This window comes from Pteropus vampyrus, unplaced genomic scaffold (assembly GCF_000151845.1).
Source record: "Pteropus vampyrus isolate Shadow unplaced genomic scaffold, Pvam_2.0 Scaffold5, whole genome shotgun sequence".
In the NCBI taxonomy this organism is placed as follows: Eukaryota; Metazoa; Chordata; class Mammalia; order Chiroptera; family Pteropodidae; genus Pteropus; species Pteropus vampyrus.
In genome coordinates this window covers 17,201,726-17,217,775 of record NW_011888786.1, presented here as the reverse complement: position 1 = coordinate 17,217,775, position 16,050 = coordinate 17,201,726, and the positions used below count along the sequence as shown (strand labels likewise).

The 16,050-nt window shown below is 43.2% G+C and overlaps 1 protein-coding gene across 1 annotated transcript in view; it reads left to right on the top strand.

The window, feature by feature from the left end:
* Positions 1-693: 693 nt before the first annotated feature.
* RELL1 (RELT like 1) overlaps positions 694-16,050 on the top strand; it is a 53,749-nt gene continuing 38,392 nt past the window's right edge. The window contains exon 1 of the mRNA XM_011365622.2: positions 694-908. Coding sequence (XP_011363924.1) covers positions 821-908 — 88 coding nt within the window. The 5' untranslated portion in view covers positions 694-820. The remainder of the gene's footprint in view (positions 909-16,050) is intronic.

The window sequence follows — 16,050 nt, the reverse complement described above, 5'->3', positions numbered from 1 at the left end:
CATTATTTATTTATTTTTTTTTAAAAAGCAATGTTCCTAGAGGTATGTAGGGGTTTTGTTCCCCAATAGGAGTTGCTTAACTGGAAGCAGAGGTAGGAAGAAATTTAAATGATTTGCCTTCTCTCACTTTTCAAACACTGGAACTTGACGTCCAGCGCAGCGCCCCTCCTGGACCAGTCATCGAGCGAATGCCCAACCGAATAGAGATGCCGATGGAGAATAAAGATCGTGCCCACTCCGATGCTGGCCATTGTCTGCACCCCGAGCTTCCTGCCCCGCTCTCTGCTTTCCTCTTCCCACGCTCGCTGGTACCAGAGCTGGGGAAGACAAGCCTAGGCGACCGTGCCCCGCCCCGGGCCCGCGCTATACTGGCGGTTGCGGTAAAACCGGGCTGGGAAAGGAAGCGGGAGCAGAGAGAAGAGGAGGAGCCAGGCCAGGTGGGCGGGGAGAGGCGGGGCCCGGAGGCCGTGGGCGGGATATGGGGGGGCGAACAGGGCTTCATCCCGGCGGTTGAAGCTGAGACAGGACTTGGAGAGGAAGCGGGCGCGAAGGGGAGAGGCGGGGACAGGGTCAGGTGGGTGGGTCAGGGAGCGGGGCCACGTGGTAGGCCTCACTCTCCTGCAGGCGGCGCCGGGGTTCGGCGGGGAGGGGCAGGGCGGAGCCGAAGCGGGTGGGTGGGGGAAGGACCCACGGCGGGGCGGGGTTCGCAGCGCGCGGGGGCCGAGCCCTGCCGCTCCGCGGTCCGCCTGCTCCAGAGCTGCGCCGCCCGCCAGCACCCGGGACGCGGCGCCCCGGGGGAGGAGGGCGAAGAAACGCGGTGATGGCCCCGCGGGGACTCCCGGGGTCCGCCGTCCTCGCCGCTGCTGTCTTTGTGGGGGGCGCCGTGAGTTCGCCGCTCGTGGCCCCGGGTGAGTACCGTGTCAGGGCCGGGGCGCGCTGGAGGAGGCAAGGGGTCGCCCTGCTGCGCCCCGAGGTGCTCTCGTCCTGGCGCAGCTGCGGGGTCCCCGCGCTGAACTTCTGGCTGTCCGGGCCCGGGCGCGGCGCGAGGCGATGGCTCGGGTACCTCCCTTCCCGCCCGCCCGGCTCCCGCCTTCACTCCTCTCGCTGGCTCCTCTGAGGACCTGTTACCCCCAACCCCCACCTCTGGGCTGTCCGGGGTGTAGGGACCCGGCCTGGTCTTGACTTCCTCCGGTGCGCTTCCGCTGGGCACCTCGGAGCCCTGCTAACCCCGTTTCTGACGCCCTTGTCCTCAAAGGCCCCGCGAGCGGAAGATCGTGACACGGGACCGGGTGCGCTGTTGCCGCCCACCCCCCCTTTTATATCTTAAAATCTTGGGGAGTTCAATGTCTTTCCTTTCTAAGTTTCTATTTATTTTAGTGGTCGATGGATTCTTGTGACAGGTAGGGAATTTCAGATTCCTTCGCACGTATCTTGTATAAACCGAGCTTGTAAAAAGAAGACGCGTTTGTAAATTTACATTTTTCTTTTCTTTGAGTCGATTCCTGTCACCACAAAAGAAACCTGTGGTCACAGCAGGAAGCCACTAGCTGAGATGATGAAGTATCGTCCCCAATGATGAACTTGGGGCAGGAGTTTTTAATTGAAATCTAAGAGGACATGTAACTTTAACAAAAGTCCTTTCTCACACTTGTTTTTATAACCATAAACACCAGGGATTCTTTACCACTGTTCCCCCTCCTTAATTGCCACCTTACTGCAGTAATTTAAAAATAATAATAAACCTGTACCTTCTTGGCCAATTGGGGTTACCAGGGCCTGGAATCTTACGTCAGCAAGCTCTTCTAAGCTTGAGCCGCTCCTCTTCAGGTCCAAATAATAACCAACTGGAAGCTTTCCAACTGTAACTATCTCCTCCATGAAAACACATACACTGCTCTTCACTCCTGAGAAGATTCCAGTCATTTACAGCCTTTAAACTGGCTTATCCCTTTGGCCTTCACTTTTTCACAGAAACCAGAACATGTTAGGAAGGGAACAGGATGGATAATACATCTCCTGAGTCTTTATTAGCAGACCTGTATTTCCTTCAGCCATCTCCTCCACCCCCCCCCTCCCCCGGGGAGATGACAACTAGTGACGTGTATTATTGAATGGGAGATTTTGGTTTTCGGCCTGCGTTTTATTGCTGAGACAGGTAGGTGCATAGTCAGGTTCAAGTTGGACCAGAGGTTGTAGACGGTACTTTAGAGGGTTAGTCAGTTGCTCCAGAATTCAAAGAGCTTAAGTTGGGAGAACAATTGTTGAAAATTCAGCACATGATGCATGTAATCAGCCATCAGCTGGAGAAATCCATCCCTAGGGTAAGTTTGTGTGTCCATGGATCTCTCCCAGCTCTCAAGACTGGAATGTGATGAAGAAAGCTTCATCTAATTCACAGTAACCTTTTTGATGAAAGTGAACACTTTAGAAGAATGAGGTATGTGGAAAGGAAAGGGTATAGAGTGCTAGCGTGACGTGAGGCCTGTGTGAAGATGCCTAACCAGTCAACATCTGGTCTCCCCTTGAAGTCTAAGACAGTGTTAATATTTGTAGGGAATGTGTTGGGGAAGTAGGGAGAAAGAAATGGAAAGTAATGCTGAGCATCCGCTGTGTGCAAGCTGTAAGTTGGGCACTTCATGTGCATTTTTCCACTTATTTCTTATAACCCTAGGAAATTTTTATTTCCAGTGAGGCAACTGAGACCCAGAGAGAAACATATTGGCCCAACATCACATGACTAGTATATCAGTCAGCATTTAATCGGAGGAGGAGAACAACTAAGAGGGGTTGTGTGTGTGTGCGTGTGTGTGTGCGTGTGTGTGTGTGTGTGTGTCTTTATATGTATCTTTCTTTATCTTTGATAACCTAGCAGCTTGATTCCATAGTTCATTCTCTTTGCTTATCAGAAGGTGGGAAGCAGAGAAAAGAATAGATAACTTCACAGATAACTTCACAGCAAGTAGTGGCAATGCCTTTTACTCCCTGCCTAGTAGGAGAATCTCATTAAATTTCTGTCTCTTAGTAACAGCATTTGAAACTATATACCCACAAGCACCAGAAGGGATGATTTTCCACATCTTGGCTTATTTATGTTCTTAAGTTCTCTGGTTACTCAACCTTTGGGCTTATTAGTTTCTCTACCAGACAGTGGGCAGGGCCTTCTACAAAGGAGTGGGCAGAAAAGGCCCAGGGGCTGGTGAATGAAGTGCCCTCCCTGGGCTCTGTGGGCTGCCCTGCAGACTCCCGACTCCTCATTTGGATGCTCAAGATAAGCTTTATTAAATTCTAGGATCCCCTTGTCCAGGTAGCTACCCAACTGTACATTCCTATAATACATAGTAAACAGAATATTTTGAGAATGCACTCCTTGGAGCTTGGGCTTCCATGTGCAAACTTAATTTAAAGAGGAAATGAAAAATTTGAGAAGTGCCTGTCACTCCCTTTCTTCCTCTCCCTCCCCCCACTTCAAAGAAATTAAACAACTATTTGAGAGTTTTAATAGCTGAATTTGAATGAGAGAGGCCAAAGCCCCAGGTGATAAGAGCAAAAATTTCATTGTTTTTTCTAAAGAACTGTTTAAGTCTGATGTTGAAGTTTAATTACATACCGAGAGATTATTTAAAACTGACAAAAATGATTTAAATTGTCATTGGTTCAAACTATTATGTTGAGTGGTTTCTAATTATTTTAGGCCACTTCAGTAATTAGTAAAGATTTGGTGGGCTGCTGAAAGCAGGTGGAACAATGAGTGTGGTGAGGCTACCAAGGACTAAAATGGAACTTGGAGTTAGTTCCTAGTCGACACTCTTCTTTTTTGGAGGAAGGAATGCAGTGCTTATTATACCTGTTTTGTGGCAGAATCTGGTCTATGTATTCAGGTCATTTAATTTTTATAATACCCTGTCCTGTAATAAATACAGGAATAATTTAATTATTCCTGTTTCTATAGATAAGGAACTTGAGCCTGAGAAGTTAGCTTGCAGAAGTCACTCACATGTGTAGTTTAGATTTTGACCTTGAGTCAGATCTGTGCAATTCTGAAGCCTGTTCTTATTATCACTAAATCATTTGGTTTTTCTGTCAAGTGAGAAATTTCTTTTGATTCTGTTTATAAAGAACCACTAAGGGTAATGGCAAGATAGAGTGGAAAGAGCATCAGACTCCAAGTCAGAGCCCTGGACTTGAAGTCAAAAGTCAAGAAGAGCCCCTGCCACTTTTGGAATTGTGGCTCTCTCTGCCTCCATTTTCTTACTGTAAAATGGGCATGTGTCAGCCCCTATCTTTATCAGCCTACTGGCTGCTAGTAGGGATCAGATGAGCTATTGTCTTTGAAAGATCTTAGCAAATGGTAAAGTGGCATATATCTTTTATCCTGTGTGTCTTTTTTTTCTGTATTTTTACTCCAAAGTTCCCTTTAGGTTGGACTTATATTACAATTTCAACCGAACTATCTAATAGGTGTATACCACTCATACTGTAAGGTTTTAATTCTAGAGGAGTTGATGGTTTTGCAACGATGGGTTCATTGTAAATATTTTAACAGCCCAGAGTGATGCCTCGGATTCATGAGTTTGCTGCTGTTGACTGGGAGTTAAGTAGCCAAGCCTTATTTCTCGTTTTCCCTCAGCCAAAATGTAATGCTGTTGTATTTTTGGAAAATTCCCCACAAGATTTAAAGTTTGGAGAGAAAAGGAGAGAATCAGTCTTGGTCTCATTACTCCAAGGTACTCAGCATTGGTGGTCTATTTCATTCTGGTCTCCTCTCTATATGTTTTACTGGAATAGGATCATAATACAAATATAAATTTTTTTGTGTCCTGTGTTTTTCACCTAACATTGCATATCAGAGTTTCTCTATTTACCTATACGCCAAAAAAAAAAAAAAAAAAAGGCTGCTTTATGTTCTGTTATATGGATTCATTGCATTTATTTCATTTTGCCTCCATTTTAGGAGATTTCAGTTGTTGCTGATTATTTTCCAATAAACTGTAAAGCTCTTGTTTCAGTGAACATCTATGCATAAAGCTTGTCTAGACATTGATGACGTCCCAGAAAATGGGTTCCCGAAAAGGCATTTTTGGGGTCAGAGGTACTCATGTTTTTGAGGCATTGATGACATCAATATTGGTGACCTGAAGGTTGTCCCAGTTTATGTTCTCACAGCAGTGGTCAAAGGGCTCCCTTTTCACATCGTTGCCATTTTCTCTGAAAAATTTATTTGCCAATTTGTAAGGCCAAAATTGGTTCCTTGATTGTTTTAATTTGTATGTCTTTGATTACTAGTAGGTTGACTATTTTTTCTAATATTTGAGTCATTTTCACATGTCTGTAATCCTTTGTGGACAATTCTGAAATCCAAAAATCTCTGAAAACAAGTTTTTTTTTGAGGGTTTTTGCATACTCCATTGGTGGTAAACCCTAACCTGAACCAATGTGAGATTCTATAGTATATATTTATCTCATTTAGTGTGAATATTGCTAAGTTTTGCTGAAGTTATATTAATGAGTTCGATTTCTGAGTGTTACATAATGTGTGCTAAATGCATTACATTAATTTTCTAGAATCACTAAGTCTGAATTTCGAGGCATCTCTGACCTCCTAAGCAAATCTGACCTCCAGGTTTTCAGATAAGGGATTGTGGCCCTGCATTTCTTTTCCGTGACTTATCTCTTCAAGTCTGTGGGCAGCCATATGTAAAACTGCTCAAAATAATAAAATGTCTTATGGAAAAAATAACTCCTTGAATAAGTGGCACTTCATGAAAAGAAGCACTATTTCTGTATTCTAGTGTAGAGTATAGTAAGATAAAGATATGTGGGAAAAGCTGAGGTTTAGTTAATTCTAGGTGTCTATAGGGATGGGTGCCTGTTTTAATGGTAACTTGATGGAGGAGTTGGGCCAAATTTTTCCTCTGCCAGTTATTGACGCAACTCCCTTTGTGAGGGAGAAAAGAAATGGAATCCACCCAAGGGACTTTTGGGAGAGGGAGAGATGGGGAGAGGGTGGCAGATACCCCAGGCAAACTGAGTTCCTGTGCCTAGTCATCTCTCCTTATGGATCCTTTTGCCAAACTAGTTGAATTTTGGGGAACCGGTTTTCTATTCCCGCTTCGAGATATCCCGAGACCCCACCTTCTTGTCTTTGCTCATCCCAAGATCCCAAACCGCTGCCAACTCTTCCTGACTCACCCCATTTTGTTTGTACTTCCCTATGTATAATTGTGTTGTAACCACTAACGCCTGTTGTACAGAGGGAAAAAAATCTTTAAACCATTTTCCTCATTTGTATTATGGAGAAAATATGGTAGAGTTGCCTCATGGATTATTGTTTCAAGGTAAAATATGCAGTGCCTACGGCCATACCAACCTGAACATTCCCAGTCTTGTCTGACCTCAAAAGCTAAGCAAGGTCAGGCCTGGTTAGTAGTTGGATGGGAGATAAAACATGCATGACACAGGTTTTGGCACATAGTAAGTGCTAAAAAAAGTATATAATTATTATTTTTTCCTTAACCAGATACCAACCACTTATTAACCTGTCACAGATATCATATGGGACAAGACTCTTAACTGCTCCAGAATTTTTCTTTCCGATCCCCTCTCTCATCTTGCTCTTGAGCCCCGGATGCTGAGGTGGGATGTAATGGACAGGGGGCTTTGAGGAGGTGGTGTGGGTAGTGCCTCAGGTTCTGTGGGGATAAAGAGTAGGGACTAGTGGGCTTGGCAGGGAGTTCTCTTGGGACACAGCAGATATGTGGGGCTGAGCCATTTAGGTATCAAATTTAGGTGAGAAAGGAGAGAAATAAAAAAGGAAAGAAACCATTACCTTTATAAGGATATAAGGTGACATTTTCTTTTGGAAGCATTTTGGAAGATTCATCAATTGGTTTACCTCTAGCCAGTCCACCTGTAGGTATAGTCACAAAGTTTTGAGTTTTTCTTGAAGATTTAATGTAATTATTCTACTGGCATGCTCTTTGATTATCCAAGGTATCTTTTTGAGTATATGCTAATGAGGTGACCTAGGGTGGTACCCGTAGATAGCCTCAAGATGGGGCTAGTCACTCTGAAAATGAAAGTGAATAGAAGGTTGGACCTTTTAGCCTCATCCATTGGGAAGAGGGAGGGTAGGAGGCTGCCAGTTAAGCTCTATAAAAACTCTTGACTAAGACTTGATGTGCTTCCAGCTTGGTGAACATGTGGAGATGAGGGGAGAGTGATACGCTTGCCCAGGAGAGCATAGAAGCTCCTCACCGTTTTCCCATACCTTGCCCTATGCATCGCTTTCCTCTGGCTGTTCTTGAGTTGTAGCATTTTATAGTAAACCAGCAGTCTAGTAAGTAAAATGTTCCCTTGAGTTCAGTGAGGTGCTCTAGCAAATTCATCGAACCTGAAAAGGGGTCTGTGGAACCTGTGATCGATAGCCTGTTGGTCAGAAGCACAGGTGACAACCTAGACTTGGGATTGGCATCTGAAATGTGTGTGATGGGGCAGTCCTGGAGATCTGATTCCTTACTGGGGGGTCTGATGCTGTCTCCAGTAGGTAACATCAGAATCGAGTTGATTGCTTGGTGGTGTTGGAAAAAACACAAATTAAAATGAGAAATAGAATCCTGTAGCCTTAGGGCTGGAAGGAACCTTGATCATCTCCTCAAAGCCTCTTATTTAGTAGATGAGAAACTGAGCTAGCAAAAGCCAGGACTTAAGTGGTATTTCTTTAATCTGTCCAGGAACCTTCCCAGGGTGATAGATAGAGCTGGCTCTCCTGGCAGAGGTCCTTGCTCTACAGTTGCCCTTGGTCCTTATGCCTCCTGGGTCTGGTGTTTTAGGTCCAGATCTAGGGTGAGCAGGCCTTGAGAAGAATGCCTTTGGCTAACCAACTTCTGAGACTAATTGTGTTGTTCTTAGTTGTATAATTTTAGAGTCAGAGGGACTTGGTGGTCAGCTTGCAATTATCCCCTCTCTTTGCATGTGGGGGAACTGAGCTTGAGAGGTTCAGTGGCCTGTGGAAGTCAGGAAGGGCCGCAGAAGTAGCAGAGATGCAGACCATTAGGTTTGGTGAGGGAGGGCCCGTGTGTGTGTTTTGGTCACCGTCCAAGGCTCAGATCCAAGCACAGGACCCGGAACAGAGCAGATACTTAAATATTGGAAGGAAGGAAGCCAGAGCTGGAATCCTGATGTTCTGGCATGGCCTGAGGCTTTTTCTTTATAATAAAGCAAAGAGTTAGGCTTTTTAATATTCAGCCATAAATCTTAGCTGTAGTCTCCTTTCCCTGTCTCTTCCCAAATTGGTGAGAGGCTGCTTTGTCTGCCAGCCTCGATGAGCCATATTGCCCCAAAAGCCTGAGGTGGAAAAACCTGGTCATGGAGAAATAAAGAATGACCATAAAAAGTAAACAAGTATGCCTTATCAGGTGAGTATAGTATGACATTGATTTGTTTGGAATTGTTAGTGAAAATTTTAAGTGAAAAGGTTTTCAAAACCAAAATTTATTCATGAAGCTCTTTTGAAAGACAAACTAAACTCAGTCGTGTTTCTATAGCCAGTAAGTACTTCAGATGCACCTATTAATTGTATATATATCATATTCCACAATATTTTATACCTTTCCTTTATACCTTTGTTTTAAGGGTTAATTTTTTAATTTATTATTTTTTAATTCAGCGAATATTAGTGGACTGCCTTACTGTGTGCAAGGCACTGGGGTAAAGGGATGTGAACCAATAGACTCAGTGCATGCCTTTAATGGAGCTGACAGGTTATCAGGGAAGATGATTAAACAAGCAATAATGATAAAGTGTTCTGGGTACCTTGATAAAGAAGATTTGGCACAGGGCCAGAGTGCCTAACATGGGGCACTCTGAGTGCAGGTTGAGCAAGACTTTTTGAAGAAAATGAAATTTAAACTTGTAAAAATGTCAGCGTTAGCCATGTGCAGAAAACTAAGCCGTGATGGAGGAGAGGAACAAGAGGCCAGCAAAGCTACAGCAGTGGTTCCCAAACTTGAGCACATCGGGATTAACCAGAGGGCTGGTTAAAACACAGATCTCTGGGCCTCACCCTGGGGTGTTTGAGTCATTAGGTCTGGGAAGTAACTGAGGAATTTGCTTTTCTAGCACATTCCCAGGTGATAGTGCCTGAGGATCTGATGTGAGTGGGGGAGATAAGAGAAGGAAGAAATAGCTGGGTCCTGTTTCTCAAGCGGGAAGTCCCTTCCCTCCATGTGGGCTATCCATACCCTGTTCTCCATCCATCCTTCGCGCTGAGATCGAGGGTAACATTTCCAGGAACTCTTTCCTAGGTATTCTCACTGATTTTATTTCCTTCTGTGAATATACATGTGAGTCCATGAATACATGTTGCATCCATTCCATGTCGTTTAACAGATAATTATATGCAGTTATTTCCACTGTGTTTGGTCTAACCAGAGCTCCTTGGGGCAGTGGCACACATAAAAGATGCTCAAATATTTCATTGTTTGATCAGATTTACTTCTTGTATAGTTGCATGAGAATCAGATTGCTAAAGTCTCTGTTTTGTAGAACTGAGGAAACAGACTTAGAGAAGACTAGCCAAGACAAAAGAAAAGTGAAATGTCTCACTGAAGTCACAGATGAGGGGAAGCCAAGGCTGGATGGATGCTCATTGTTCTCAAATGTTCTTTGTGTTATGTGAAATGAATTACCTGTAGTCTGTGCTCAGCACCACTGGCAAAAGGAAGGTTTTATATTTATTTATTTTTTTACTTTTTTATTATAGGTTCATCCACTTAAAGAGAAAACCAAAGCATCTTATAAATTGAATGTAGATTTTATTTTTAGTAGAAAATGAGCAATTATCCAAGGAATTCTTCAGAAATTGTCCATTTGCTATTAAAGTAAATATTTGAAGGGAGTAATTCAATTTACATGTCATTATGTTTACAAATGATTTTTATAAAATTTTGGCATGAGGTAGATATTAAGGAAAAATCGATTTCAGTTTCCTGAAAAGACGCAAATAAGACAGTTTATGTTATTACCCTTTCTTGACTAGCCAGATGAGTTTAGCCGAGTGGCTGAAAATTTGTACAGAACCTATATATTAAATGCCACGTGTTAAGTAGGGTTAAAAACAAACAAAATTTTTTTCGACACCTGTAACATGCCAAGCCTTCCTCCCCTATGCATATTTACAAACAGGATGTGATTTTCTGAGACTCCTGTTAGGAGTAGAAGTTTGAAGAATTCACTGAGCTTTCTGTCTCACAATATAACTCGGTGACGCTAATTTTCAAATGTTCTAACAGCTCTTCCTAGCTGGAAGTCTCCAACACAATCATGTGAATTATTCACATTATAAAGAACGTCAGCCCGGAATTTCCTGGCATTGGTCAAGTGGCAGATGGCTAATGAACAGGCATCCCTTCGCTTTTCTTTGCATGTTTGTGCTATACGCGTATATGGCCTGAATGCTTCTGCTGCTTCCTCAATTCTTTCCATCCTCCTCCCCCTCTGTTAAAGGCAAAACACAAAACAAAGCAAAAAAGAGATAGAAAAAAAAGAGGCCTTGGACATTGCTTAAAACTAGGGGATAAAGCCAAGAAGCTGGATCTTGAAGGTTAAACTCATTTCTCTTACATAGTTGCCAACTCGGTGTTTAAGTAGCCTTTTCAGATAGAACTTGTAGATATTTCCTATACTCAGCATGTAATTTGTTTAAAAATGAGGGCCTTAATCAGAGTCACCGTTGGGTGTTGGGTAGGTATGTAAAATGAACAACAGATTTGGTTTCTATCCTCCACAAACTTGCAATTGTGAAGGGGAAGATAAGCTATGAGTGAAAATCATGGAATAACGGAGATTGTGTTTTATATAATCAGAAAACTACAGAAAGTGCTGCATGGGATCTCAGAGGAGACCTTTTGATACTAGGGATGGGAAAGACCGAGCACCCTACAACGTGGTATTTTAAATAGACCTTAAAGGGAGTGTTGAGAAAAAGAACAGCCTATGCAAAGGTGTGGAGGCAGGAAGGGAAAAGTCAGTCGTAGTATCTGAATGGGGGTGGGACGGGAGGGGGAGACTTAAGAAGGAAAGAGGATTACTTTGCTTGAACCCTATGGTAAAGTAGTTGATCTTTCCCACACTGTTCAGTACTGCATCTTGACATATAAATTAGTAAAGACTCTTGGCTTTGAGTCAGTGTGGTATAATAATATATATATGTGTATATTTGTGTGTGTATAATATATATAAATATTATATATATTATATATAATATATAATATATATATCTCCCTGTGTGTGTATAATATATGTATATAAAATCTCTCCCTGGCTCTTGGCACAGAACTCTTAAAACTCTTAGAATTTCCTGAGTGATGGGAGGGTATTCGTTATCCATAAGGAGCCCTTAATGAGCCTTTTTAGACCATACCTCAGGTCATGCTAATGAATAACTCTTGGTGGGCCTCCGCATGGCTTTAGGCTATGGGGCTGGTTGCTGGAGGAACCAACTACATGATTAGAGGGTTGCAATTTACAGCCCCAATCCTGATCTGGAGGAAAGGAGAAGGGCTAGGGTGGTGTGTCTGGAGGGAGCATGGAATTCACCACCACCGTCCTACCCACCCCCACCCCCCCGCCCCAACTTTGCCTTCTGCATCCCGTCTGTTTGTCTGTTCCTGAACTGTATTCTTTGTAATAAAACAGTAATCCAAAGTATAGCACTTTGCTGAGTTCTGTGAGTCATTATAACAAAGTGTCACACTTGAGGGAGATTGTAAGAAGCCCCGCATTTCTGGTTGAGACCCCATTTGCAGCTGGCATCTGAAGTGGGGACAGTCTGTGAAACTGAGACCTTCGAACCTGTGGTGTTTGTACTAATTCTGGGTAGCTAGCGTCAGAACTGAATTGAACTGTGGGACATCTAGTCGGTGATGGAAAAGTGGTTGTTGGAAAAAGGAAACGATCGAGTGTTACCTATTGGGAAAAAACCAGCCCATAATAATAAAACATTGTGCCTGGAATAATCTCTTTGAATTTCAAAATTACAGTGGTTTACTATTTAGATAAAGACTCAAAGGCATTTAAAAAATACAGTGAGAAAACATATTGTCAGGTCAGTGCCTCATTATTTATGTATTTGCATTGTTTTACAGTGTAATAAAGCAGAAGTTACACTGTGTGGTTTTCTTTGACCCATGTTCCCTATGTTGTAGACCACAGGTTTTATAGCATTGTTTCTGTCTCCACTCATTGGAAATATCTAGCATGTAAAAATCGCGGGTTGCTGTTTTAGTAGTCTTCTTACTAAGGGATTTCCAGTATTCTGGTTTAGCTCTGCAACATTAATATTACTCTTTGGTTGAACCATAACTTACCATTCAGAGATAACTGGTGTAAACATTTTGGTATCTTTTTCTTCAGTAAAACTGAGATCATATTAGCTCAAAATACTGCTTTGTGTTTATTTTTTTCACTTAACGTTATTAGTTAATGATTGTTTTGGACAAAGGAATGTGGCAAGTCCGATTCCTTCATACAAAATGTTTCCATTGTTTTAAAAGTCAAAGGGAAGTTTAGGATTTCTGAGAAGTAACTAACAATTTCAACAGTGTTAAATGTGGAGCAGGATGGCTTTTTGATTTTGCTGCTTATACATGGTAGCAGGATTTTCTTTAAAGAATTAGTACTTTATGCCAAAAAATAGTCAATTATTGGGAAGGGAAGGTGCATTTAAATTATATTCTCTCCAAGTCAATTTATCTAACTAGGAAAAACCCTTCTGTCATTCTAGGTTAATTATTGAATTAGATGAGTACTGATTACCCATAGATTTTCTACTCAAGATTAACTCAATTAGGGATTAATTATGGATAATCCCATTTCATGGAACTTTAATGAATTTCAAAACTGTCGATTCTCACACTTCAGAGGCAATAGAGCAGAGTTTGGGCTTTGAAGCCAGGCTGCCTGGATTAAAATCTCACCTCTGCTACTTGCTAGCTGTGTGACCTGATGCAAGTTACTGACCAATCTGTGCTCTAGTTTTTATATCTGTGAAACAGGGTTGAAAATAATAGTACCTCCCTCAAAGCATTATCGTAAGGGTAAAATAAGTTCATACCTGTAAATTGCTTGGAATAGTAATTATACAAAGTGTGTATCTGTGTGTGACGATTATTAAGAGTATTTTTCTTGCTACTGGTTTTCAGAGTTTTTATTGAGTTTTATGCTAGTGATGTTCACGTTCATTTCTTTCCCTTAAAATCAACTTCTCTATGTCTAGTGTTTTCCTAATTCTGCTTAATATTTTGTTTGTTTGTTTGTTTGCCTTTTCCGAAGTGCTCTTTATTGCCTCTCCTCGTCATTCTTTTATTTTGCTCTTTCTCTGACTGCTAGCGGTGACTTCGTGTCAGAGGACTTCACTGGGACAGAGCCTCGGCTCCCCACGTTCACTCGTCTTTGTTTCCCAGTTCCTGTATTCCCAGAAGGCAGGCCACATGCCTGCCTCTCAGGAACCCTGCCTGATCTAACCTGTGACTAATGGGAAAACTGTTTTTAGGACTTTTGTAGCTTCTGTTTAATCCTCATCCACTTCCTGTTCCTGGAAGGAAGAGAAACGCGGGGCTGATGTCAGTGTGTGGGAGCCGCTGCTGGCCAGACTGGCTGCAGGCTGCACAGCCCGAGGAGCAGGGTTGTGGCAGCCCCTCCCTCACCTCCGGGGTTTTGTAATTATTCTTTCCCGGACAGTTAGCACTGCCTCCTCAGTCATTCCCTGCTTGTTGGTTCTGCATCCCCAGTGGAGCTGTAAGCTTTGTGAGCATAGCTATGTTTACACTTCTTACCATTGGTAATCGTCATAGCAATTACAGCTAACATTTATGGAGCACTTTCTCTGTGGTAGGCACTCCAGTACACCCGAGTTCATCTCATTTAACACTCAGAAACAATTCCATTATTATCTTCATCTTAGAGATGAGGAAACCGAGGCACGGGAAGTTAATTGACGTGCTTGCGGTCTCACAGCTAGGAAGCAAGTTGAGTGAACACAGTGCAGCCAGGAGAAAGCTGGCTTGTGCTTTGGCCTCCTTTCTTTTAGGACGCAGGTTTGGTTCAGAGCTTGGACCCTGCTTGTAACAGACCTCGGGTCAGATCCTGGCCATTCCCCCAAGGAGCAGCCTCGGCTTCAACACTTTGTTTTTTGATGTCTCCGTTTCTAGAATAGGTTTAGTAATAACACCTATCTAAAGAGTTGTGATGCTTTTAAAAAAGATAATGCCAGTAAAAACGCCAGGCACATAAATAACGCGTTCACTGCTATCAGCGGTTGGTGGTAGAGTCGTCGAACTTCCCAGAGGCCTTTGCTGTAGGAACGTGAACCCTTCCTGCATCAATCAGTATCTCCCTCTGCCCTGCTGAAGCCGGGTGCCGGGCCAGTCTTCCTTGTTGAAGTCCTTGCTGAGCTCTAGCCGGTTCAGTGACACCCTGTTGTCTCATATGGTTAGTTTTTGTTGTCTTCTGCCCGGTGGGAATGACTTGGCTGGACTCCGACCTTGGCAGGTGTGGGTTGCACTCAGAAACCAGGGACCTAGCTCCCTGAGGCCTGGTCTTCGCGCCAACCCTTTCTCTGTGAAGCTCCAGGGAGCCACTGGTTCCTGAGGGAACACCCCCCCACACCCCGCCCCCGGCCCTGAATCTTGCTATTTCTGCCGGAAATAGGCCATCTGGGTTGTCCTGCTCCCATTTGGTGGTTTTTTTCTGGCACTTGCTGTTTAGCTTCCTCCTGTAGTTTAAATAATTTCTAACCTACTCCCTGCTTGTTCTCATGCAAGGAATGTGCACGAACAGATCTGTTAGTAATCAAAACCCTGGGGAAAAAGGGCAGAGCCTTTGATGAGGGTATGCCAGCCCTGCTCCTTCAGGACTTGGCAGTTTCGACTTTGATGGAGTCTCGTGAAAATCTAGTGGAGGGCCAGTTCCCAAAGCTGGGTTTAGGAATGTGCTGCTATTTGTGTCTTTCGTTGGAGCTTTCTGTTGATTTTGATGAGCACAGGGTCTTGCTGGTATATTTACATCTTTCAGAAAGAGCTTACCCAACAAGTGTGTAAAGCTATGGAGTGCATCAGTCATTCAGCTCTGAAAAGAATTTCTTTATGTTTTTAAAAACTGTTGGTATTTGGCTAATGGTGTAAGTACACTGGGCGTTCTGTCCTGTCAAGTAGCAATCCTAACAAAACTGTTTACCGGGTTGCAGTGGTCACTTACCTGGGGGCCCTTCCGGAAGGATAGAATCTGCTTTCGTAGGTTTGATATAGCAACTGTTTAAGGTGCTCCTACTGTACTTCAGGAACCACGACAGGGATTAGAGCTACAATGACGGGACATCCTCCCTTCCACTCCGGGAAACAGGTGAGTGTGACATAAATGGGGCTTTTCCTGAGGGTTCTGTGTTACATTTGGTTTCCAAACTTTGACCACAGAATGCTCCAGTGATGTGTGTTTTAGTGAAATAGGTGGGAAGACAGCATCTCTGAGTTTTAGTTCTGCTCTGTGTTCAAGCCTTTGGCGCCTCTGGGAAATTGTGTTTGGTCCTGGGGTTCCGTGGCCTTAAGCAGTCACTTCAAATGGTGAGTCTGAGACATTGTGGCGAACACTAGGGACTTTCTCTGACTCTGCAAAGGTAGTTTCTACCCCCTGGTTTAAATGAAAACCTACCATGGTAAATATTTAGTTTCTCTCCTTATTTTGAAGTATCTTTCTTTATATTGACATCACCCTAGTTTCAGTCCTTTGTTCTGGTAGCTAGCTACCTGGCGTTCGGCACTGATTCTATTGTCTCCCAATCTTCTGCCTGTCAAAAATGTTTGCTTCTCTTTTGTCTGGCCAAATTCAGTTTTTCTTTTGAAACCTAATAAAGAGTCCCTTTTTTTCCTGGATCACACTAATTATTTCCTTTCTCAACTCTAATGGTACACAAAGAACGAAAGCACAGCTTAAGTATGGGTTGTGCTCCAAACGTTCCTTGTTGAGTAATTGGGTTGGAAATTAAAATGCATTCTTACT